This window comes from Mustela lutreola, chromosome 3, assembly GCF_030435805.1.
Source record: "Mustela lutreola isolate mMusLut2 chromosome 3, mMusLut2.pri, whole genome shotgun sequence".
NCBI classification, from domain to species: domain Eukaryota; kingdom Metazoa; phylum Chordata; class Mammalia; order Carnivora; family Mustelidae; genus Mustela; species Mustela lutreola.
Window position 1 is genome coordinate 3,278,866 of NC_081292.1, and position 26,672 is coordinate 3,305,537.

Below are 26,672 nucleotides of genomic sequence, written 5' to 3' on the forward strand. Positions count from 1 at the left end.
TAGGAGCAATGTGGTACGAGTCTCCTTAGTCTCTACGTCTGAACACTGAACGTTCTCCTCAGGGTTATAAAATTGTTCCGTCCCTTAGAAAACCCATCCATATGAAGTTTTGACAGAATTGCATCATTCCATTTTATTTTTAGAAACTTATATAGATATACTATTCAAAATGACCTGTTTCAGAATTTTTTTCCCCTTCCTGCTTTTCCTACAACTTTTTCAAAGACCAGAAGGGAAAGAGTTTGACAGTCTTTGGGTGCTTGCTCCAAAGTTTGTTTTAAGAACCAAGCTTCTCCGCTAGTCATTTCTGGCAGCTAGGCTTCCGAGACTTGATCTGCATTTGAAACAGAATGCTTCATGGTGTCAGATTGTTTTATTTCTTGTCCCTTCTGAATATGCCCTGTCCATTCAGCAACTGTTTTAAGGGAAATGATTTTTTTGGCCAATTTCAGTTAATTCAAATCTGCTTTCCCATTTTCACATTGAGGGGATTTTCTTCTGCCTGTAATAAAAATAAACAATTTGTGCTTACTGTGTGAAGGCACTGTTCTAAGTGCTTTTTTTCTTAAACAGCTTTAATACAGTCTACCCCTTTAAAGTACACAATTGTATGCTTTTTGCTACATTTCCAGAGTTGTACATACATGACCACAGTCAGTCTTAGGGCATTTATCACCCCAGTAGAAAGTCCCATGCCCCTTAGCTGTCACTCCCCACTCAGTCTTAGGCAGTCACTCATCTATCTCTGCGGGTTTGCCTGTTCTAGACTTTTTGTGGAAATGGAGTCATACAACAGTGTGGTCTTTTGTGACTGTACTCACTTAACATAATGTCTTCAAGGTTTGTCCATGTTGTAGCATGAATCAATACTTCCTTTCTTTTTACTGCTGGCAATATTGTTCCGTATGAATAGACCACTTTTTGTTCACCCGTTCATCAGTTGATGGGCATCTGGTTTGTTTCCACTTTATGGTTGTCATCAGTAATAGTACTGTGAACATTCAACAAACAAGTTTTTGTGTGGACGTATGTTTTCAGTTCTCTTATGTTTAAGCCTAGTAAATAGAATTGCTGGGTCATACGGTGACTCAGTGTTTAACTTTTTGAGGAGCTGCCAGATTGTTTTCCAAAGTGGCTGTGCCATTTGATGTTCTCATTGGTGGTGTACGACACTTCTAGTTTCTCTGCGAGCTTGCCAACACCTATCATTACCCTTTCGAGCACAGTCGCTTCAGTGAGTGTGAAGTGGTGGTATCTCATTGTAGCTGTGTTTTGCCTTTCCCTTCGAGCTAATGACACTGAGCATCTTTTCATCGTGCTTATTGGCCATTTGCATATTTTCTTAGGAAAAATGTCCATTCAGATCCTTTACAGGACATTTTTTACTTGAGTTATTTGTCTTTTTGTTACTGAATTGTAACATCTTTTTCTGTATTCTGGATACAGGTCCTTATCTGATACATGATTTTTAAAAATTTCCTCCCGGTCTGTGTGTTGTCTTTTCACTTACTTGATGGTGACCTTTGAAGCAGAGATGTCTTAAATTTTGTTGAAGTCCAGTTTATCTGTGTTTTCTTTCTTGCTTGTGATTTTAGTGTCATATCTAAGATATAAGGTGTTGTATATAAACTTGCCATATGAAGTGATTTGATCCTTACAGAAATTTTAGGAAATAGGTGTTGTTATGCCTCATTTGTAGATGAGGAAATTGAGATGCAGAAACGTTCACCGACCTGCTCAAGGTCACAGCTAGTAAATGGTGATGTGGGAATTCAGATGCATGAGTTTGTCTCCAGCATCTGTCCTCATAACCACCATATTCTGTTCCTTTCTGTAGGAATCATTTATTAAAAACTCTCTGGTTATTTGATTTCTTACTATTTTTTTTCCTCAGTGGGGCCTCATCTCTTTTCTTTACTGTGCAGAATTCAGTGCAGGTTTATTTAGGTCTAATGTAGGGGGAAGCATGGCTGTCAACGAATTTCTGCGTTACTCACCAACGACTGTTGCTGACTGACCCGAGAAAGTGAAGCTTCAGCCTCTTCTGTTCATCACACTAAAACTAGAGTCATGACTACAGAACATTCAAAGAAGCATTTGGTTGATTTCATTTTGCTAACCAGTGAAATAAAAAACTCCGGTTTTGAGACAGATTCTAAGTCTCTCAGAATAGGGTCATTGTCTTCTGTATTCCCATTTTGTCTGCTCACAGTGTCCAGATAGAGCCTTTTGTCCAGCAAATGAGGGTGATCATGAATCATCATCTGTAGTAACGGAATTTTGAAAACAGTATCTGTTGTTTGTTTCACGAGGGAAAAGATTATTTGTAAATACTTCTCAGATCTATTTTAAAAGCTTGGAACTTTGAGAAGAGTTCCAGAAGCCATACATAGCTATTTTCACTAATTTTAGATCCATCCTAGATATCTTATGGTTACATAGCAGAGTGAATTCATTAACGAGACTTGACAAGAGAAGTGTAATATTGATTATTTATCTTAATTAAAATATTCTGCTTCGGTGAAAGTAATTAGAGCCGAGAGTAAACAAAAATAAACTTGCATTTGGATGCCACATGGGATAGACTTCCTCTCTATTTCTATCTGTTTCTTGGGAAAATTTTTTAGCTTTTCAGCAGTGTTCTAACTTTAGAATTCTATTTAAAAAATCATCACTTTGTCTAGTGCAGTTTGTGCTGAGTTTAACCTGTCTTAGGCTCAGAATTTCACTGTTTCCTAGGTAAAGATTTTCCTCTCATTATACTGAGTTAGTGTCAGAGTTAAAAGAATTGTGATTTTAGGCCCTTCCTCTCCATATATTTGAAGTTGGCTATGAAATATGATTTTCTTTCATTTCTTGAGTTTTCATTATTCAGTTAGAATTTTTGAAAATTAATTTGTTTTAATATGTTGTAAATCTCCCTAAAAACTTCATGTCCTTGTACTTTTAAGTTTTCAGTTTATGAGAACTTAAATGTACTCTTGTTTTTGGTGGTTATTTTTCCCTGGGTGTTTGTTCACTTTTTTTTTTTTTTTTTAAGATTTTATTTATTTATTTGACAGAGATCACAAGTAGACAGAGAGGCAGGCAGAGAGAGAGGAGGAAGCAGGCTCCCTGCTGAGCAGAGAGCCCGATGTGGGGCTCGATCCCAGGACCCTGGGATCATGACCTGAGCTGAAGGCAGAGGCTTTAACCCACTGAGCCACCCAGGCACCCCGTTTGTTCGCTTCTTTACAATTAATGCATTTTTTTGACGAGTTGGTGCGCCTGTTTTATTTATTTATTTATTTTAAAAAGATTTTTATTTATTTATTTGACAGAGAGAGAGAGAGAGAGACAGAGATCACAAGCAGGCAGAGGCAGGCAGAGGCAGAGAGAGAAGCTGGCTCCCCACTGAGCAAGGAGCCGGATTCGGGGCTTTATCCCAGGACCCTGAGATCATGACCTGAGCTGAAGGCAGTAGCTTAACCCACTGAGCCACCCAGGCGCCCCAAGGGTGTGCATGTTTTAAAAAATACCTTATATTTCTTTATTATAGAAGTCACGTTCATTGTGGAGAATTTAGAAAATTAAGACAAGCAGATAAATTTAACAATTAGTGATAATTTCCCCATAAGCTGTAATATATTTTGAAATTGGGAAGTGTAAATCCTCCTTCATTCTTATTTTTCAAATTAGTCTTGACTATTATGGAGCCCTTGAATATCCCTATGAATTTTAGGATTCAGCTAGTCAGTTTCTGCAGTGACTCCAGCTGGGATATTGACAGGGTTTACGTCGAATCTATGGATCCCCCAGGGAGCATCGCCATTTTAAGAATATTAAATCTTGTGACCCATGAACATGGGATCTTTCCTTTTATTTAGGTCTTCTTTAATGTTTGTCAACAATGTTTTGAATTTCCAGAGTATCATTTTATGTTTTTTTGGGGGGGTCAAATTTATTCCTGAATTTATTATTCTTTTTAATGCTGTTGTGACTGAAAAGGTTTTCTAAATTTCATTTTCAGATTGTTCATTGCAAGTGTATAGAAATACGACTAATTTTTTGCAGATTGGTCTTACATTCTGCAGGCTTGCTGAACTCTTTTATTATATGTAATACTTTGTTAGTGGATTTTTTTTTTTTTTTTTAGGATTTTCTATATACAAGATCATGTTACCTGAAATAGAGATAGTTTTACATTTCCCTTTTCAGTCTGGATGCCTTTTATTTAATTTTCTACTCTAATTGTTATGGCTGTAACTTCCAGTGCCTTGTTATACAAGTGGTGAGAGAGGACTTTTTTTTTTTTTTTTTTTTAAGATTTTGTTTATTTATTTGACAGAGAGAGAGAGATCACACGTAGGCAGAGGGCCAGGCAGAGAGAGAGACGGAAACAGAATCCCTGCCAAGCAGAGAGCCCAATGCGGGACTAGATCCCAGGATCCCGAGATCATGACCTGAGCTGAAGGCAGAGGCTCAACCCACTGAGCCACCCAGGTGCCCCAGGAGAGAGGACATTTTTAAAATAATTTAATTTAATTTTTTTGTGTCTGTGTTCCAAAATTCATTGTTTATGCACCACACCCAGAGCTCCATGCAATACGTGCCCTCCTTAATCCCCACCACCAGGCTCACCCACGCCCCATCCCCTGCCCTCCAAAACCCTCAGTTCGTTTCTCAGAGTCCACAGTCTCTCATGGTTCATCTCCCCCTCTAATTCCCCCCACCTCACTTCTCCTCTCCATCTCCCCATGTCCTCCGTGTCATTCCTTATGCTCCACAAATAAGTGAAACCTTATGATAATTGACTCTCTCTGCTTGACTTATTTCACTCAGCAGAATCTCTTCCAGTCCCGTCCATGTTGATACAAAAGTTGGGTATTTGTCCTTTCTGATGGAGGCATAACACTGCATAGTGTATATGGACCACAGCTTCTTTATCCATTTTTCTGTTGACAGGCATCTTGGCTCTTTCCACAGTTTGGCAACTGTGGCCATTGCTGCTCTGAACATTGGGCCTTCTTTTCACTACATCTCTATCTTTGCAGTAAATACCCAGCAGTGCAATTGCAGGGTCATAATGTAGCTCTGTTTTTAATTTCTTAAGGAATCTACACACTGTTTCCCAAAGTGGCTTCACCAGCTTGCATTCCCACCAACAGTGTAATAGGTAGGGTTCCCCTTTCCCCACATTGAGAGAGGACATCTTTACCTTATTTTTGATCTTAGGGGGAAAGCATTGAGTCATTTATCATTAAGTATATTAGCTGTAGATTTTTCATAGATGCTCTTTATTAAGTTTATTCCCTTTTATTCCTAGTTGAATATTTTTATCATGAGAGGATGTTATTTTGTCACATGCTTTTTCGGCATGTTTTGAGGCGGTCATGTAGTTTGTGTCCTTGATTCTACAGAGACAGTGTTATTGATTCTACAGAGACAGTGTCATTGATTCTACAGAGACAGTGTTATTCTTTTTTTTTTTTTTTTTTTTTTAAGATTTTATTTATTTGACAGAGAGAGACACCACGAGAGAGGGAACACAAGCAGGGGCAGTGGGAGAGAGAGATGCAGGCTTCCTGCCTGAAGTGGGGCTCAATCCCAGGATCATGTCCTGAGCTGAAAGCAGACGCCTAATGACTGAGCCACCCAGGTGCCCCTAATTAATTGATTCCTGTGTATTAAACCAATTTTCAGATGAAGGCCACTTGGTCGTGTTGTATAATCCTCTTACGTATTGCTGGATGTAGCGTGCCAGTATTTTTTGAAGATTTCCACATCTGTATTTATAAAAGGTATTGGTCTATAGTTTTGTTTTGATATCTTCTGGTTTTGGTATTAGGGCAGTATTGGCCTTCTAAGATGATGTGGCCAGTGTTCCTTCCTCTTACATTTTTCTGAAGAATTAGTGAGGAATTGGAGTTACTTCTTTAAACATTTGATAGAATTCACCAGTGAAGCCATCTGTATCTGAGCTTTTTTTTTCTTTCCGCCAAGAAATTTTGCCTGTGGATTTAATTTCTTTATTTGTTCTGGTCTATTCAGTTTTCCTGTTTGTTCTTTAGTTTGTTTTGGTATTTTGTGTCCTAGGAATTTTCAGGTTATGTAATTTATTGGCTGCAGTGGTTCATGGTATTCCCTTATAATTAATTTAAATTTTTTAAAAGATTTTATTTATTTATTTGACAGACAGATCACAAGTAGGCAGAGAGGCAGGCAGAGAGAAAGGGGGAAGCAGGTTTCCTGCTGAGCAGAGAGCCCAACGAGGGGCTTGATCCCAGGACCCTGAGATCATACCTGAGCTGAAGGCAGAGGCTTTAACCCACTGAGCCACCTAGGCACCCCTAATTTAATTTTTAATGTTGGTAGTTATGTCCGTTCATTCAGTCCTAATTTTAATTTTTATTTTTTAAAGTTTATTTATTTACTTGTTTACTTATTTATTTAAGTGATCTCTACATCCATCATGGGGCTTGAACTCACAGCTCCGAGATCAAGAGGCATACGCTTTTCTGACAGAACCAGCCAGATACCCCCTTTCAGCCCTGATTTAAGTAATGTGACTCTTCTGTCCTTTTTTTTTTTTTTAACATTTTGTCAATTTTATTTTTCTTTTTTAAGGAACCAGCTTTTTAGTTTTGTAGGATTTTTTCTGTTTTTAAAATTATCTATTTTATTTATTTTTGATAATAAAGATAATAATCTTTATTATTTTTTTCTTTTGCTTTGATTTTAGTTTGCTGTTATTTTTCTAGTTTCTTAGGTTGTTGACTTGAGATCTTTTTTTTTAAATTAGGCATTTTAGCTATGAATTTCCCTCTAAGCACTGCTTTTGCTGCATCTCATTTTTAGTATATTGTGCTTTTGTTTTCATTCAGCTCAAATTCTTTTTTCTTTTTTTTTTTTTTAAAGATTTTATTTATTTATTTGACAGAGAGAGATCACAAGTAGGCAGAGAGGCAGGCAGAGAGAGAGAGAGGAGGAAGCAGACTCCCCGCTGAGCAGAGAGCCCGATGCAGGACTCGATCCCAGGACCCTGAGATCATGACCTGAGCAGAAGGCAGCGGTTTAACCCACTGAGCCACCCAGGCGGCCAGCTCAAATTATTTTCTTATCTTCCTTGTGATTTCCTCTCTGACACATTGACTGTTTAGATGTGTGCTATTTAATTTGCAAATATTTATAAATTCCCCACATTTATGTTATTTATGATAGAACCAACACATTTCCATGTGTTGGTTCTATCATAATTCTGTGGCAGTTAGAGATCATACTTTGTGTGACTTTCTTTCGTTTAAATTTACTAAGATATGTATTGTGATCGGGTGTGTTGTCTCTCCTGGAGAACGTTCCATGTATGCTTGAGAAGCACGTGTACTCCACTTTCATTGGGGGAGTCCTCTAGATGTCTTCTAGCTCTCCTTGTTGAAGTTTCCTCTTCCTATTTTAGCTCTGCTGTAGGATTTTTACCGTGCTTCCTCTAGCTTGCTTAACAACCACAACTCCTTCAGTATTTCCTCCTGAGTCAATTTCTCTCTCATTCTTCTGAAAACATATCTCCCGTCTTATTCCAGGGTTTTAATTTTTTCAGGGAAAAGAAATCAGACCCTGTGCAAGATTTGGTTCATTGTGCAGGGTGTGGTCATTGTCATGGTGTCACTTTTTTTTTTTTAGGATTTTATTTATTTATTTGACAGAGGTCACAAGTAGGCAGAGAAGCAGGCAGAGAGTGAGAGTTGGGGGAAGCAGGCTCCCTGCCGAGCAGAGAGCCCGATGCAGGGCTTGATCCCAGGACCCTGAGACCATGACCTGAGCCAAAGGCAGAGGCTTAACCCACTGAGCCACCCAGGCGCCCCTGATGTCACTTTTATCATAGAGCCCGTGTGGTGACTTTTTCAGTGCACTGTGTACCGCTGTGATACCCCATTCTCAGGGCCCAGCCCCGTGTCTGGCTTGTTGGAGGAACACAGTGAGTGTTATGAGTGGAAGAATGACCCTTCTGCTTGTGGCTTATGATCTTGGTCTGTAATTTGTCTTTTCCAATTTCATTTCTATTCCCAAATGTGTATGTTTCTGTGCTTTTTTATTTGTAAAAACACCTACTTTTTTTTTTTAAAATTTAGATGGTTTTAGGATTTATGTATGCATGTATGTATGTATGTATTTCCAAGTAATCTCTGTGTGCAGTGTGGGGCTCCAACTCACAGCTCTGAGATCCAGGGTTTCATGCTCTACTCACTGAGTTAGCCAGGTGCCCCCAGATTCTGTTTTCAATAGACTTGTTCTGTGATTGGGTTTACCAGGATTCTAATTTTTAAAAAAAAATTTTTTTTAAATTTAAAAAAAAAAAAATTGACTTTGAAATAACTCAAAATGTCCAAAAAAAATTCAAGTTTCAAGAATGGTTCGAAGAACTCTGGTATACTCTTCCTCCAGATTTCCCGTGATTATCATTTGCTTTATTTTTTGAAGTCTGCATGTTTACCTTCAGCCTTTAGGGCCATTCGAGAGTAAATTGCAGACCCGATGCCCCTGCCTGGACTCCCATAGTGTGTATTTCCCAAGGATAAGATCACTGATGTACAAAGCATGGTGTGGTGATGAAAATGAGGACATTTAGGACTGATAGAACACCTTCGTCTACCCGGTTCTACTAACTGCGCCAGTTTAGCGACTCTAGTTTTAGAGCCAGGATCCAGCTTAGGATCACACATTGCATTTGGTTTCCCCATCATTTGATAATATTTGATCTGGTACAGTTCCTCCGATTTTCTGTGTCTTTTTGATACTGGTCTTTTTAAAGAATACCAACCATTTCTTTTATAAAAAGTTCCTCAGTTTGGGTTTGCCTGAGGTTGCTTCCTGATGATGACATGATGCATTTTGCTAGGGTGGACAATGTTATGTCTTTTTTTTTTTTTTAAAGATTTTATTTATTTATTTGACAGGCAGAGATCACAAGTAGGCAGAGAGGCAGGCAGAGAGAGAAGGAGGAAGCAGGCTCCCCGCTGAGCAGAGAGCCCGATGCTGGGCTCGATCCCAGGACCCTGGGATCATGACCTGAGCTGAAGGCAGAGGCTTTAACCCACTGAGCCACCCAGGCGCCCCCGATGTTATGTCTTTATTGCATCATATCAGGAAGCACATGAGGCCAGTTTGTTCCGTTATTGGCGATCACTTTGATTGTTGGCCAGGTTTCTCCAGTGTTAACTGTATTCCTTTTTGTAGTTAATAAGTAATTTTTGGGAAAATACTTTGAGACCATGTAAATATCCTGTTTCTCATCAAACTTTCACTTACTAGATTTGGCATTCACTGAAGATTTTTACCCGACTCAGTTGTTGGTTGCCAAAAGTTGATGGTCTAGCTCCGTCATTACTTACCCATCTACTGGTTAGGCTTCTTGTACGAGGAAGAGCTTGCCCGTCCTTTTCTCAGTTCCTCCCTCCCTGCCGTCTGCCCAACCATCCATTCGGCCGGCCATCCATCTGGCTTTACTGTGTGTGGGCTTCCGGATCTTTATTTTATTCAGTGGGTTCTAATCCGTTGCTTTCATTCTTTGTCCCCCCGCTGCCGTTGGCTAGATTTGGCCGGGGGGAGCCCTTCTAGCTGGTGCTTGTGTCCTTTGTGCACGCATTTCCTCACTGTCTGGAGTAGAGTGGAGATACGTGACCCAACTTTGACATCAGACATCCCTCTCCAGTGTTCTAGTTCCCTTTGTTGGCAAATGGTATTTAGAAACCAAGATCTGGCACTAAATGTGCTATTACTTATGGCCCTTTGAGAAGCTGATAGTGTTATCTAGAGTTCATACTCCGCTAACTCTAATTCCAGTCCCAAACCTGAGGAGTCTTTCCACTCTTTCCCTGTGTTATATTGGTATCTTCCCTCTCTGACAGTGAGAAATCTGCCTCCCGATGTTATCAATATATTTACTCATTTTCTCAGTCCTACAGTATACAGAAAGTAGTTTCAGCATTACTGAGTAATGTCACCATAAAACAAACATTTAAGTAGAATGTAAGAGTTGTTTAGGCTCTTTCTGTCTTTATCCCGGGGCTCAGTATACAAGGTACATGATCAGAGGCTGGTTGGGTTTGTCCTTTAATCCTCTCTGTCAAGGTAATTATGTTATTTATCTTAAATGTGGGCTCATTTGTTTCTGTTTGCATGTCATTATAGGGTTCCCCCATCTTGATTGACTTTTTTTTTTACTATATAGAAGATGAAAGTGGTTCCATAAAGTCAAAATTGTACCTAAAGTTATACCCAGAGAAGATAGATTTCTTTTTTTTTTTTTTTGTACTATATAGAACATTAAAATGGTTCCAAAAGTCAAAATGGTACAAAAAGTTATACCCATAGAAGGGTCACTGCCTCTGTCACCCCTCTTACCTCCTGCCCCTCTACCTTTGCACACGACTGATCCCATCCATTCCTGGTTTTTCACTCTGGTGGGGATGTTTGTTTGCTTGTTTGTTGTTGAAGAGAACCAGACATATGTTCTTATTTCTAGTTCTTGGGCAAAAGATAGCATATTATACATGTTCTTTTATATTTGGCTTTTTTTGCTATTATGTTTTCCAGCATATCCTGGAAATTGATCCTGGGCGGGTCATGGGGACGTGCCCCAACCATTCTCACAGGTGTGCGTGGACGTGCCGTGTTCTGTTTACTGGTCTCCTCGTGGGCATGTGGTTTCCAGTTGTTTGAATTACGCTGCTCCAGGGAATAACCCCATACACGTGTGTTTCTGTGTTATTGGCATTGGGTCTTCAGCATAAATTCCTAGAAATGGTGTTCCTGGGTTGAAAGGTGAAAAAAACATGTAGACACACTTTTATTAGATTTTACCACATTTCTGTCCATAGAGGTCATAGCACTTTGCATTCACAGTAGCCACGCACAAGGATGCCTTTTCTCTCCAGGTTTGTTAACGGCTCCTTGCTCGTATAACATTTAACCAACTAGATAGGCTGTAGGTGACATTCAACAGCTTTTTAATTGGTGAGGGCCATCTTTATATTTTTCTTTTGTGAATTATCTGCTTATATCTTTCCGTTTTTTTTCCTGTTGGATTTTAGCTTTTTCTCAGTTTTTATGACTCTCTATATTAGAGTTATAGCCTTTGTGAAATATGTCGTAAATACTTTCAGATCTTCATTTATATTTTGGCTTTGTGATATTTTTACATAACTGAATTTATCAGTTTTTGAAACCGCATTTGGATTTGCATCGTAGAGAGCCTTTCCATGTATCCAGTTTTAGAGGAGCTCACCTGAGTTACCGGAGCTTCTCTAATGGTTTTCGGTTTTACGTGTAGATCCTCGATCATTTGGAGTTGATTCTTGTGTTCGGTGTGAGGAACGGGTCTGTTTTGATCTTTCTCCAAATGGCCCGCCAGGCGTCCCTGTACGGTTCATTAGAAATCCCACCTGTGCCGCAGAGTTGGAGGTGCCCAGTCTCACTCCCGACCTGTCGGCAGCCCTGTCTCCTTGCTGGCCCTCTGTAGACGGTGCCAGGAGTCCCCTGTGGCAGGGGCTTGGTTTTTCAATAGGACAGGATGTGAGCGAGCCCGGGCCGTGCCGGGCTCACCGCCGCACCCGCGGTGCCTGTGCTGCTCTTCTCTCTCACGGTTTTGTCTCTCTCCTGCCTCGTCTGTCTCTGCTCTATGCCCTCTGATTTCCGCTTTGTTTTATCTCTCTGTGTGTTGCCTTTCCAGTTTTGTGCCTTGTATGCCATCTTGCCTATAAAAGGACTCTGTCAGTCTCTGCCTGTCTCTTGAGTGCACGAATGGTGGTTGGATGGACACCTGACCTCCGTCGTGACGATGCTGTTTTCCGAACTTCCCCGCCTCTTCCTTACCACGTCCACTCTTTTCCTGGCCACCTGCCTGGCCGTCAACCTGCCTGTTTCATGGATTTTTCCTGCTTGTAGACTCAAGGCTGTGGTCCTGATGACTCCTGGTCTCGCTGGTTCACACTAGCATTCCACGCAGGCTGTCAGCGCTTTGTGGATGTCAAGAAAGATGGAATCTATTGCATACTCGTGTTTTAGAGCTTGTTATTCTTGTCCTGAATGAAATGAAACCACTGTGACCCACTAAGCTCTCTCCTGAGCTCTGCTGTTGCTCGTAGCCGGCACATTGTGTGGTGCCGGCTTATCCCCCAGCATCAGTACTGCTGCTTCATCCTTAAACGAACCCTCATCATCGCTGGGGCCATTTCTTTCAAAGTGGAGCGGGCGTTTCCTCTCTCTCCCTGGGTGCGGACCCCTCGGTCAGAACCTGTTTAGAGGACAGGAGGCGCCGTGGAGAATGAAAGACCCACCTCCCTCGGGGCCCCGTTAGTTTCCCTCCTTTCTTCAAGGGAAAAGAGTAGGAGTCAGTGATACAAAGATAAATTATTAGAGCCTATTAGAGAAAGCACGACTGCCTGTACACTCGCTCAGTGTTCTTTCAGCCGGAAATGGATGTATTGGACACACGAGCAGCACACGAGGCATAGCGGTGCGTTGGTATAAAACATAGGCCTGAGTTTGAGTCCTGCCCTGGAGTCACTCGCTCTGGAATTCTGAAGACCAGCAAGGACCCCTGCCTCCCCAGGACTTCTTTCCTCACCACAGGACTGGGGTACCCTGGGAGCTCCCTCAGAGCACGGTTGGGGGCTCCCTAGCACACGTGCTGAGTCCTCCTGCGTGCAAAACCATGTTTCTTTGGCTCTGCTGGTGTTGTACGCTCCGTGTCAGCTCTCCATGCTCTGAAGGGAGGCCTTGTGGCCTGGACATGGAATTCTCAGCTCTCTGTAAGGATTGTGTCATTGGGCCTTGATGATTTGAACCTGTTCTTTAAAAAGGTATACACTTTAGGTTTTTTCAAGCATGCCCTTTTATCATTTGTAGTTCTGTCCTCTCGTGCCTTGCTGTGATTTTCACGAAATCCGAAGGAAACCAGATCCCAAGCCCCATGCCTCTTTGTGGCTCCCTGTGGTGATTTTGTCCTCCCCGGCTGGAGGAGGGTTTTGTGTAGGAGACTGTCTCTGTTCCCCTTTGCGTGGAGTCCCTCTGTCTGTCTGCGCATCTGCCACCTGTCTGTCTGTGTGTCCATTCATTCTTCTGTCTTGTTCCCAAAAGCGTTTAAGGCAGCTTACAGAATAACGGAGCCGGATCAGAAGCGAGCGTGGGGCACGGACTGGCATGTGTGTCCCGGGTGGTGAGATGCCCGCCTGGGCCCCGGGGATTGTAAGGCTCGGCCGCAGCCTCATGCCTGAGCCCTGGCAGGCACCAGGAAGTCGGGGTTTGGCAGAGACAGAAAGAAGTGGCTTAGCGGGACCCTGGCTTTTTCTGTTGCTGGGGCGTGGCAGAGTGGTTTGTGTTCTTGTGTTCCGTGAAATAAGAATCACGTGTTCCTTTTTCCCTGTCCGAGTTCCATGTGTAGCCGGCATGCTCTGTAAATGATTTCTCCAGAACTCTCCCCTCCCGTGCTCTGTAAATGGAGATTTCTCCAGAACTCTCCCCTCCCATGAGTCTGACAGCTGAGGAATTCGGCCCTTCTGCCTAGTGACAGAGGTTGGCCGGAGCTGGAAAATGGGAACCACAGACAGGACAGCAGCCTTTGTTGGTTGGATTCCTTCAGTCCTGGCTGATCCGGGAAGCGCTTTCAGGTAGTTATCTTTGTTGGAGGGCATGCGCGGGGCCTCCTGCGAGCGCTCAGCGTAGAGCTGCGAGGTGATACATGCCGGTCGCGTCGTCTTCCAGGACGGAGACATGGTGGACGGGTGACTTTGCTACAGCGCGTCCCACGGTCTCTGCTAGACAGTTTCAGGAAGGAGAGTGCGCTCTGAGCTAATTATCATTTAACACAGGCTCTGATGGTAAGACTTACAGGGGCCATAGAAGCTAGGAAGAATTTAAAAATGGCTTCGTTACTTAAACTGCAGAGGGGGGAATATTTAAGCTTTATCCTGTCTGTGCCCCGCTTTCAAAAGAACAAAGAAGACAGAATAGCAAAAGATTCTTTCTTTTCTTCCTTTTGGTTTGCAGGTGCCCTCACGACCAACGGCATAAATCCCGACACCAGTTCCGAAATCGGACGTGCTAAGAACTGTCTTAGTCCCGAGGACATAATTGACAAGTATAAGGAGGCCATTTCCTATTACAGCAAGGTGATGTCACTGCTTCGTAAACCCCTTTCCTAGTTGTGTCGTTTGAACCGGGATTTCCTGGTTTACACTGTGAAGCACCACAGTGTCTCCCAGTTGTTTGGTTCCGTAAGTATTCGTGTATTATTCCCTAACACAGGATACTGTATGCTTGAAAACGTGTTTTATTTCCGATTCAAGATAATGTGTATGTCATTCAGTATTTGGGGAAAGGGGAAGAAAGGCTATCATAGCGCCGCTGCTCAGAGATAGTCGCTTTAACCCTTTAGCATCTGTTTTCTGGTCTTCTTGGCACACGTTCTGTGCTCACCGTGCGGAGACTCGCGTCTCTGATTTGGCGCAGCATGTGTTCCTCTGTAGTTCAGTCTTGTGTGGCCTGCTTTCTAACGATGTGCCCAGTGTGCCGTCTTCTGGATGCACCATTCCTGTTACTGGATTTAAAAAAAAATTAAATTTTCACATACACTTTCCGCCATCTGGAAGACAAGAGCTGCAGCTGCTCAGGGGTGAGGTGGTGGCAGCTGGTGGGAGCGGCCCCCTCCCCGGCCCTCACCTCTCGGACTGGCGAGTGTGTGGGATCCAGTGTGGATGTCTCGCGGGCGGCAGGCCCGTGACGCATGTGTGCAGGTGGGTGGCTCTTCTTTAGGTTGACAAGGCTGTCCACGTGTGTCCTGCCGCCACTCCCCCATTCCCTGAGAGGTACACCGCGATGTCCTAAAGCTGCAGGCCGCTGCCCTCTGCAGATAGGGTGGACGGTCCCCTCCCTGGTGGAAGAGGCCCTCTACTCGTGCGCATGCAAGACTGCTGGGAGCCCCGCGCGGGGAGCGGGCAGCACCTCGAGCCGCGCGGCCTGCCTGCTCCCGTAGAGCCCGCAGCTTTGCTTCCTCCCCATCCTGGGGGCTGCGCGGGCTTTCTCGCATCCCACTTCTGGGAAAACTGGCTTCAGTGAGCGTCTTTGGACATGTGTGCTTGTGTGCTTTTTTGTTTTTTGTTTTTTAAGATTTTCTTTATTTGAGCTCTGTCAAATAAAGAGAGTGAGCACAAAGGCGCAGGAGCAGAGGGGGAGGAAGAGAAAGAGAGAGAGAGACTGTGGGGAGAGGCGCAAAGGAGGAGAGGGAATCCTCAGGTCGACTCTGTACTGAATGTGGAGACCGACACGGGGCTCCATCTCATGACCCTGAGAGCATGACCTGAGCTGAAAACCAGACAGGATGCTCAACGGACTGAGTCCCCCAGGTGCCCCTATTCTCGTGTGCCTGTATGATCATTCCTTTAGTTAAGATTTCTGGGAATCACTGGATGTGATGTTTTACATTGATCATAATTCCTTCTCCAACAGGGAATGAGAAGGAGTAGAATTATTTATTTAACCAGGTCTCTGTTCCTGAGTATTAGGAAAACTGAAATGACCTACTATGCAGGAACAGAGCACTGTTTGCCATCGTGGGAAGGAAAATAGTTTTTTTTAAGGGCATAGTCCCTAGAAGTGGACTTGAGTCAGATAATGCATGGTATTTTGGGGACTTATACATTGCCATATTGTCCTTCAAGAAGGTTAACAATCTGCTCTCTCACAAACACTAGCTATTAGGATATTTGCCACCGTTTAGGGTGTTTGCTACTATGATGGGCAAAAGTAGCTTTTCATTGTTTACATTTAATTATCAGTGAGATACTGAGCATTTTCCCCTTGTTACCATTTACATTTCTTATATGAATTACCCATATGTGTCCTCTACATACATTTAAGGTGGGCTGTTTTTTTTGATTGTTATAGCTCTTTGTATGTTATGGATATTAGCTTCTTACCTTTCATCAATGTCTGTTACAAATCTGTTTCCTAATGTTGTTTGCCTTTATTTTGTTCATGAGGTTTTCTTTTTGTTTGTGGTCAAAACATGTTTTTAATATGGTAAGTCTTTTCCTTATGGGTTTTACCTTTAGTATTATGCTTAGAAATGCCTTGACAATAGAATAAAATTCCTTTCCTTAATTTTTTTTAAATGTCTAAAATAGGGATGATGATAGTACCTCTCTCAAAGGGATATAGTGAGGATAGGCAGAGTGAAGTACTGGAAAGTATCGTATTAGCTGTTGTTAGCATTTTATTTATTTATTTATTTAAGAAAAGATTTTATTTGATAGAGAGAGGGAGAACACAGGGGGATAGGGAGAAGCAGACTCCCCACTGAGCAAGGACCGTGATGTGGGACTGGATCCCAGGACCCTGGATTCATGACCTGAGCTGAAGGCAGACACTTAACGACCGACCCACCCAGGTGCCCCTGCAATTATTTTTTTATTAATATTTTTAAAAAGAATTAATGAGAGAGAGAGAGAGAGAGAGAGACAGAGGGGCCATGCACCCAGGCACCCTTAAGCAGGGTCAGGGACCCAGCGGGAGGGAGAGAATCCCAAGCAGACTCTGTGCTGAGCGTGGAGTCTGATGCTGGGCTTGTTACCTTGACCCTGAGATCATGACTTGAGCTGAAAGCAAGAGTAGGTGCTTCATCGACTGAGTCACCCAGGCGTCCCTCTTGTTAGCATTCTAAGTTATTTACCTCCTTACCTGTAACTTATTTTGTGTACATAATGACACAGCAATATCACTTATTTTTTTCCAGGTACTATCTGATTATTCTACCATGACTTACTGAATTCATAACTTTTCTCTTTGATTTGAAATCCTGCTTACCCATATATTAGAGTCTAAATCTGACTTTTTTTTCATTCCTTTCTACAAATTTCTTTTCTTAGTCTAGTATCATGCTATTTTATTTCCTGTAATTTATTTAATATATGATAATGTGTCTTCTTTTCTTTAAAATTCCTTCCTCTGATTCCAGATTTTCTTGGCTAGTATTTTGACTTTATTATTCATAAAGAATTATGAAATATTTTGTTCAAGTTACAAAAAAAAGAAAGAAAGAAGGAAAAAGAAAACCACATTGGAATTTTCATGGGGTTTGCAATAACTTTTGAATTATTTTTAGGAGAACTTATATCTTCACAAAACTGCTTTTCTCTGTAGACTGTGTTAACATCTCCGCATTTACACGTCTTATTTTAAGTTCCGCAGTACAGTTGCAGTTGTCTTCATTGAGAACGTGAGCATTGTTTTTAAGTTTATTCCTAGTTATTGTATGCATTTTTGTTAATTTTGTGGATGAGATTTTTTGCCATTATATTTTTGAACTGCTATGAGCTGATATTGTAGGAAGGCAGATTGATTTTCTTCTTTTTAAAGATTTTATTTAGGGTGGCTCAGTGGGTTAAAGCCTCTGCCTTCGGCTCGGGTCATGATCTCAGGGTCCTGGGATCGAGCCCCGCATCGGGCTCTCTGCTTGGCAAGGAGCCTGCTTCTTCCTCTCTCTCTGCCTGCCTCTCTGTCTACTTGTGATCTCTGTATTTCAAATAAATAAATAAAATCTTAAAAAAAAGATTTTATTTATTTATTTGACAGAGAGAGACACAGCGAGAGAGGGAACAGAAGCAGGGGGAGTGGGAGAGGGAGAAGCAGGCTTCCCACTGAGCAGGGAGCCCGATGTGGAGTCATGACTTGAGCCGAAGGCAGACACTTAGTGACTGAGCCACCCAGGTGCCCCAGACTGATGTTTTATTATATGTGCTGCCGAAGCGAGCAACAAGATTGATGTGTTAATATTCATTTTGTAACTGGCTAGTTAAAAATTATAAGTAATAAGCACTTTTTCCAGAATCCTTTCTTTTCTCTTTGCAATTGTTTCCAACATTATCAAAGTGATCATAGCGAAGTTCTGTCAGTGGGCGGACAGATGGAGAGGTCGTGTGCTTGTGAACTAATTCTAGCAGTTTAGTGACTGTCTTTGGGCTAGGGAGGCAGAAGGAACCCGAGTAAGGTCAGGGGAGGAGGCTCCGGACGTGCACAGGGACCAGGCTCTCCTGCCTCTGGGGCGAAGCCCGGTGGGCGCGGCAGGTGGACCCCGGCTCCCCAGCCAGGGCTCACTTAAAGTTAGTGGCTACCTGCAGCTCCGTGTCAGGAAGGATGCGAGACTTGTCTGCAGGGGTGTGGCGGGGGAGTCAGTGGCCGTGGGACATGATGTTTCCAGTTCCAAGAGTGGGAAGAGCAGACTCTGGAGTCGGGCAGAGCCGGGTTTGAGTCTCCCCTCCTGTGTCTCAGGCCGTCAGAGTTCAGTCCAGCTGTGGGGGATCAGCGCAGGTTTTTTTCTCTCGAATGGGGACATGAAGGCCTGCCGTGTGGAATTTTTGATCAGGGTAAATGATCTGTGTGTGTCAGGGCTCATTCTACCTGGTCACCGTCTCCTGCCCTGGTTGAGTACGTGTCCAGCAGGACGTCTGGAAGAAACCAGTTCCTCTCCTCCCGTACGGGGCAGACGCGCGTCCTGCCGGTCTCTTGGGCTCTGCTTTCCTCGTTTGCGTCATACCTCTTTGCTCGTGTCTTTCCGCTTCTATGTCCTCCACCGCCATGAAGTGACAGTGGTCCAGGGGTGTTTGTGCACTTCCCGGATCTGAATGTATTTGATTCGTAACACACCCACGCACGCACACACACACACACACACACACGCACTCATCAGGCTCCCTCCCACTTACTGGGGAGAAGCACCACCTTTGGTTTTCATTCTCTGCGAGGGATTGCAAAATCTCTTCAGCAGACTCTTGGTGGCTTCATGAATACTTTTTAATTAGATTTCTGATTTGTGGCCAAGGAAATTCTTTCATATTGGAACAGATGACTAGAGACATAGACCTTCTGCTGAGATACCGGTGTTGGAAGGAACCTTGGAGAACATATGGCCGCCTAACTTCCCATAGCAGAGATCCTAAAGCCCAGGAGGTTAAGTGACTGTCAGAGTCACACAGTGGCATTATTGGAACCAGAAGCTAGGTCTTGTGTCTCCTCGTGCGCACAGATGGAAAGAGAGCTGGGCTGGGAGGCAGAGGACCCTCCCTGCAGGAGTTAGTGTCTGCACCGAGTTCTCAGTGCTCACCTGCCTTTAGCTGCATTCACGTGGCCTCTCTAGTGACGGTCACTTTGTTCCTAATGGAGTGATATTTCCACCTTAGTTTTGGCGTCATACCTGAGTTCAAATCCTGCCTTCACCAGTTACTAGCTTTGTAATCTTGGGCGAGAAACTTTACTTTTTTTAGGTCTCATTTTGGGCCCTAAAATAATGGTAGAATTTGTTTTAGGATTTTTGTTTTAGAATTGAATGAGCTAATTCCCTCATTTATCCTTAAAGTATTGCTTGTATAGTTCTTTTTTTTTTTTTTTAATTTTATTTTTTTAGTGTTCCAAGTGCTTGTATAGTTCTATGCAGGGACCTTTGCTAGTAGGTAGTTACTAAGGACCCAATAGTGAAACGGGGCTTGGTTCCTGCGTCCTAGAGCTTATGTCCCAGGAAAATGACGGAGACTAGGTATGTCGGTCATTAGGGATTTTCCTTTCTTTTCCTAATGCCCACTGGTTGTGGGCACCTTTCTACTAATGGATGGACAGCTTTTCATGATTGCAGTTTAAACCTCTGTGTAGTATAATTAAAAAATATATGAGTGTCGCATAAAATATGTGAAAACATGGAGCTGACTTTTATTTTCACCTAAATGGAAGTTTTAAGGGTTTTGAAGGAAAAGAAGTTATTTAATTTTAGTGAAATAAAGTCCTTATGTTTGTTGTTGTTGTTAAATGGTCTATAAAACATGGTAGATTTCTGGGGCTCCGGGGTGGCTCAGTTGTTAAGTGTCTGCCTTCCGCTCAGGTCATGACCCCAGGGTCTTGGGATCGAGCCCTGTCTCGGGCTCCCTGGCATCGGGTCTGCTTTCCCTCTCCTAATCCACCTGCTTGTGTTCCCTCTTTCTGTTCTCTCTCCTGCTCTGTCTCTCTCTGTCAAGTAAACAGATAAAATCGTAAAAAATAAACAAACAAACAAAAAAACGGTAGATTTTTGGCTTTAGAGTTGGTAGTTGGGGAAGTATAGTTTCTTTTTATGACTGTGTCTGGTAATTGTAATATATTACAAATTATGGACATTTCACGTATTTGAAAAGAGGGGAGCATGGAGGCCTGCCCTTCCTAGCACATTTCTTTGTCTACTTTATAGAAATTACTTGAGTAAGAAGCACGAGCGATTCTACCTTTGCTTCTTCATAATTGGTAAATGGGCAGGTGGGGCTGCCAGGCCTCCAGGGTGCTCGGCCACAGCGGTTGGTGGGATGGGGTGACTCCCAGTGTGCGATGCCCACCGACAATATTGGTGGGGGACGTCCTCACCCGCGGGCGCTCGTCTACGGGACTCCCCTGTGTAAACCTTTTCTTCAACTGCAAGTTTTCCAGATTCCTCAACGGAAGGTCACTCCAGCTCAGGGTGCTTAGGAGAAAAGACAAAACAGGTTTGGAAAAGCAAACCGGCAGAAGCACAGCCAGCGTACAGTTTTGCAGTGTCGTGTCAGGCGGGGGGTGGGTGCTGGAGGGGGAACAGGGGGCACTCCAGACCTTGATCCGGGGTCCCAGCCACACGCACGCAGCCCTCCCACAGCCCTCCCGGGTGGGAGCAATCTTGGGCAGAGCCGGGAGCCCTGGAGGTGAGGCCTGAGAGCACTTAGCCAGGGTCACCGTCAAGTAGCAAGGGCTGGGTCCCTTTTCTGTGTCCTCTGTCTCTCAGAGCTGAGAAGCAGGGCCAGGTAACTCGGAGAGAAGATCACAGAGGCGTGGAGCACTAAGTGCAGGCACACAGGGGTGCAGATACAAAGTCAGATACATTCACAACTTCGGCAGGTGTGAGAGGGTCTCAAGGTGTTTCAGAGCACAGGAGATGTGAGTGGAAATGGAGACAAGTATCCACCAACGGTATCGTGAAATTAGATAAAAATACCCGCTGTTGTGCATTTGTAGGTTCAGTCCGCCAACCTCCTCTGACCCCATAACAGATGGACTTTCTCCGACAGAACCGCCATCCCCCTCTCCCCACGGTGGGGGGTTGCTGTCGGTCCCCGAGCTTGGGGAAGTGCCCTGCGGGGTCCCAGGGCCCCTGTAGGACGGCTTTCGGGACACAACAGAGAATCTTGATTGTCTCTTCTGTTCGACGAGTCTCCTCCTTTGTGTCCTACAGTACAAGAGCGCCGGAGTGGTCGAGTTAGAGGCGTGTGTCAAGGCTGTGCGCGTCCTCGCCATTCAGAAGCGGAGCATGGAAGCCTCCGAGTTCCTGCAGAACGCCGTCTACATTAACCTCCGGCAGGTGGGTGTGCGTCCTGCTCGCGGAAGCCTTCGCGCTGCTCTCTGGAGCCTGTCGTCTCGAGCCCACCCGACGGCGGCGCCGGGGTTCGGTGCGGCTGGTGGCAGCTCTGCAGCCAGAACCCGCTGTCCTGCTAACACAGCTCCTTCGTCTCCTTCCTCACATGATGAGCCTTTCCTTTCAGAATCCCACATTTTTTCCCCTTAAAATTTTTTCTTGATCGGAGAAACCACTTGCCAGCTTTGTGACCTTGAAGCAGCTCTGGGCCACTGGCCTCAGTCTTGTCGTTTGGGATGTGACTGTCATCTGTTACCCTGTGTGGGTCGCTGATGTCACACAGAGGACAGTCAATAGATGCTTCTGAGTCTGTGTCCGGATAGGGTTTTGCTACAGCAGAATCGTTAGAGCTCGTTGCTAATGCTAAATCACGAAGCTGCTGGTCGAGAAGGATTTGAGACGTTGGCTAACGTCACTTGGATTTTTATGGACGGGGACCAGGTCTCCAACGTCCAGCAGCTTGCTTACGGACCCGTGGCGGGGAGCGGGACAGGTGATTGTAACAACACAGCTGTTTGCTGGGCACAGGCTGCTCTGGGGCTGGGAAGGAGGGGTGCAGCTGCTTTCCGCGAGCTGACGGTCTCGTAGCCAAGATAGACCTTCGGTGCGGGAGGGTGTGAGGAAAAGGGGAGAGGGAGCACTTGGCAAATGGACTGAAGCCAGTTTGGTGGTGGGGGAGGGCGTGGGGTCCGGGGCTGTCTGAGGCAGGGAGGTTCAAGCTGGGACGGGAAGGTTGGGGAGGAGATCCCCGGAGAGGAGCACTGGGAACCGTGGGAGCCGAGATCCCCGGAGAGGAGCACTGGGAACCGTGGGAGCCGAGCATTCCAGGAAGCTGGCTCAGCAGGAGTGAGTCTGAAATCAGAGCGAGCGTGTTCCCTGGGAGGACCCAGAGCTTGTGGAGACACGCTGGAGGGGAGCTTGAGAGAGGGGCCGAGTCAGGGCTGGAGGTCTTGTTGGCCAGGGCAAGGGTTTGCCGCGTACACTAAGCGTGGTAGGTTAGAGGAAAGGACTTCCAGGCACGGGACGATCTGATCCCATCTGTCTTGAGTACGGAGGTCAGGGGGGCAGTTCGGATGCTCCCACCTGGGGATTGCTGAGCAGGGAGAGGGAGTGACCGTGCACACGTGTGGGTCGTACAGAGGGCACCATAGGGGACTGTGGGGAGGGTCGGCGGGACCACCACCCAGGCTCTGGCTTGATTTTGCTGGTGCTGTGCTCTAAGAGGGAAAGCTGCAGAGGATGTTTGTGGGGAAAGGTGTTGGGTCAGTTGTGGGCATAGTGAAAAGCCTGTTGGATATTGGGCTTGAGGCTCAGGCGAGAGGGAGGGTGGGGGTTGGGAGAGAGGAGAGAGATTAGCGTCATTTCGTATTGTGGACACATACAAAACCTGAATGAGACACTCGGGCCTCTCCATCCAGATTTGACACATGAATATTTTGCCATATTGACTAGAGATTCTTAGTTTTCAAAATAGGAATAAAATAAAGAGAAACAAAATTGGAGCTAATGAATGTCTTTGGGTTGGTATGTGGCCTCCTCACACGTGTTATAACGGTATCTATGCTACAGTCGATATTTTACCGTAATGCTTAGGCCCAGGGCTGTGGCGTCACTCCCTTGGACAGGTGATGTGGCTGCTCTGTGCCTCCTTCCCTTCCTGGGAAGCCCCTCACTGCCCATCAGGCCCCTTGTCACAGGGAGTCCCCAGCGCAGACAGGAAGGGATGCTGCTGCGTGGGTAAGACACTGAAGGGAGAGACAAAAACCAAGGAGAGCCGGTGAACCCAGGACAGGCAAGTAGACCACAAAGAGGAAAATCAGGCAGCGTTTGGGCCACTCAGTGTGAGGGAAGCAGCCCTGAGCAAACTCAGAGTGTGGCCTGGCGGTCACTCGGGGCCCTGGGTGGTTTGTTCCTGAGGGGAAGCCACGTCGTGGGCAGGCTGGGGCCAGACCTCGTGAGTGCGGAGACCGGGGGCTTGACAGGTGGGGGGGGTCCTCGTGGGCGTTCACGCGGCGGGACCTGCGGCCTGGAGGGTGGTCAGGGTGGTCAGCCGGCTTGTGCCCACGGCCTGCCCTGCCCCTTAGGGGCTGCGGGACCTGCGGCCTGGAGGGTGGTCAGGGTGGTCAGCCGGCTTGCGCCCACGGCCTGCCCTGCCCCTTAGGGGCTGCGGGACCTGCGGCCTGGAGGGTGGTCAGGGTGGTCAGCCGGCTTGCGCCCACGGCCTGCCCTGCCCCTTAGGGCTGCGGGACCTGCGGCCTGGAGGGTGGTCAGGGTGGTCAGCCGGCTTGCGCCCACGAGGCTGCGGGACCTGCGGCACGGTCGCCGCGTCCCTTTCGCCGTGTCTCGGTGTGAGGACTGCTAGAATAGCGAGCCGCCCGGCCGCGGGGATGATTGCTTCAGATGAGCTGCGCTTGTCCAGGACTGTCGTGGTGTCTGCCCTGTGGCAGCTCTGCCCGGGTCACTGTCAGGTGGGGGGCGGGGCACCGAGAAGGCCCGAAGCCATGGGATGGCAGGCCGTGTGCTTGGGGCAGGGGAGGGCCTGGGAGGACCCGAGGCCCTAACACTCCCGGGGGCCGGGATGCACGTCTTTCATTTTTTATTATTTTTTAAATGTTTTCATTTATGTATTTAAGAGAGAGATAGTGAGAGAGTGAGCCCAGAGGGAGAGTGAGAAGGAGCAGCGACCCCTGCGGAGCGGAGGGCCCGGTGTGGGGTTCGATCATGACCTGAGCTAAAGGCAGATGCTAACCGACTGTGCCACCCAGGTGCCCCCTCATTTTTATTTTTTTTATAAAAAATTGTTTTTTGAGGTTTAATATGAATTTTGTTCGTTAACATACAATGCAGTATTGGTTTCTGGAGCAGAGTGTTGTGATTTATTCCTCGTTTGTAACACCAGGTCACAGCAAGTGCTCTCCTCAGTACCCATCCCCCGTCCAGCCCACCCCCTCCATCAACCCTCAGTTTGTTCTCTGTACTTAAGAGTTTCTTTTTGTAAGGTTTTATTTATTTATGTGACAGAGAGAGAGAGAGACGGAGCAAGCGCACAAGCAGGGGGAGCAGCCGGCAGAGGGAGAAGCGGCTCCCTAAGATGCAGGGAGCCCGATGCGGGGCTCGAGCCCAGGATCCCGGGATCATGACCTGAGCCAAAGGCAGACGCTTCACCGACCGAGCCCCCCAGGCGCCCTGTCTTTAAGAGTTTCTTATGATTTGCTTCACTCTCTCTTTTTTCTCCCTTCCCTTATGTTCATCTGTTTCCTTTCTCGAACCTACATCTGAGTGAAACCCTGCGGCGTTTGCTTCCTTTGACCGGCTTCCTTCCCTCCGCACAACACTCTCTAACTCCGTCCACCTCACTGCAGATGGCAGGTTTCATTCTTTCCGACGGCTGCGTGGTGCTCCGCTTAGATGCGCGCCGCACCTTCTTTACCCGTTCACTGCTCGAGGGGCGTCTGGCTCTTTCTGCGGTCGGACTGCTGTGGGCCCTGCGGTGCAGGTGCCTGTTTGGATCACTGTGTTCGTATCCTTTGGATAAAGACCTAATAATGCGGTTGTTGGGTCGTAGGGTAGCTCTGTTTAACTAACTTGTTGAGGACCCTCCATGCTGTTTTCCAGAGCGGCTGCACCAGCTCGCATTCCCACCAGCAGTGTAGGAGGGTTCCCTTTCTCCGCATCCTTGCCAATACCTGGCATTTCCTGACTGGTTAATTTTAGCCATTCTGACTGCTGTGGGGTGGGATCTCACTGTGGTTTTGATTTGTATTTCCCTGATGCCGAGTGATGGGGAGCACTTTTTCATGTGTCTGTTGGCTGTCTGGATGTCTTCTCTGCAGAAATGTCTCTTCATGTTCTCTGCCCATTTCTTAACTGGACTTTCTGTTTTTTGGCTATAGAGTTTGATAAGTTCTCTATAGATTTTGGATACTAGCCCTTTATCTGATAAGACATTTGCAAAGATCTTTTCCCATTCCGAAGGTTCCCTTTTAGTGTCGTTGACTGTTTCCTTTGCTGTGCAGAACATTTTTATCTTGATGAAGTCCCAATAGTTCATTTTTGCTTTTGTTTCCCTTGCCTCTGGCGACATGTCTGGCAAGAAGTTGCTGCGGCTGAGGTCACAGAGGTTGCTGCCTGTGTTCTCCTCTAGGATGTAGATGGTTTCCTGCCTCACATTTAAGTCTTTTATCCAGTTTGAGTTGATTTTTGAAGTATCGCAATCTTTTACAGAAAAACTACTTTTGCAGGAAATGGTAGGTGACAATTAGAGCAAGTGATAGTAAGAAACTCTTTGAAAAGCTTGGTGAAGCCCTGTACCCCGCACCGAGCGTGCACGGCAGGAGCACGTGCTTCCCAGCACCGGCGCTGCCGCAGCCCCGGGGGTCACGAGCGAGCCGGGACGTTTAAGATTCTCCCGACTAGAAGCTGTGGCCTCGTTGTCTCTGGTTCATTTTCTCTTCAGAGCCATTTAAATTGTGTGCGGGCTGCTCTGTGCAGTTCCGAGTAGCCTCTTAAGACTTCTTGCTGCAGTTCCTTAATGAAGCCGTTGCTAGGGAAGCCCAGCAAAAGCTGGTAGATATGCGTACGGTAATTGTGACCTCGGACTGTGTGTCAAATGCAGCTCCGAATTGGAGCAATGGGGGGGATCCAGGAAAGGATCTTTACAGTAGAGGGGGGACGTGTAAAGATACAGCGTAGGTAAGGCCGAGATGTGTCAGTCCCGGCGGCAGGGCACCCGGCTGTCAGGGCGGCTGTGGGGAGGTCATGGTCCCGGCAAGAAAGAAATGGTTGTATGGGGAGGCAGGGAAGTCGCGTTCCTCACTGAGAAGGGGAGGAGGAGAGGGGACGGAGAAATATCTGGTTGAGCAAGGTAGGGCGTGCGTGTGTGCAGGGAGGGAAGGAAATCTCCAGGCGGGAAGTTGGCTGTAGAGAAGCCGGCAGGGGGCAGGGGCAGCGGGACCGATGGGGTTGCTGTGCCACCAGCTGGGCTTCAGGGGAGGAGCTGCCTCCCTGCTGCGAGGTCTGGCCCAGCCCTGGCGTTGGACCTGGTGCCGCGAGGGGAGGGGGCGCTGAGAGCAGGCACCCCACGCAGCCCCGCTCGTGCGGCGCTCCGGGGGCGGGGGGGCTGTTCGGGACTGACCGCGTGGGGACGTGCGGGGCGACGCTGCTGCGGGGGCATCTCTGCATCTCGGGGGCACCGGGGCCCCCGGAGCTCGTGGTCTGTTCGTCCTGCCTCAGCTGTCGG

The 26,672-nt window shown here is 46.1% G+C and overlaps 1 protein-coding gene across 2 annotated transcripts in view; it reads left to right on the forward strand.

Annotated features, from left to right (window-relative positions):
• The window catches only part of TRAPPC9 (trafficking protein particle complex subunit 9), a 483,860-nt gene that overhangs the window by 27,477 nt on the left and 429,711 nt on the right, over positions 1-26,672 (forward strand). For both annotated transcript variants that reach the window (XM_059165548.1, XM_059165549.1), the window contains 2 exons: positions 14,026-14,147; positions 21,254-21,379. In XM_059165548.1, the coding sequence (XP_059021531.1) occupies positions 14,026-14,147; positions 21,254-21,379 (248 nt within the window). The remainder of the gene's footprint in view (positions 1-14,025; positions 14,148-21,253; positions 21,380-26,672) is intronic.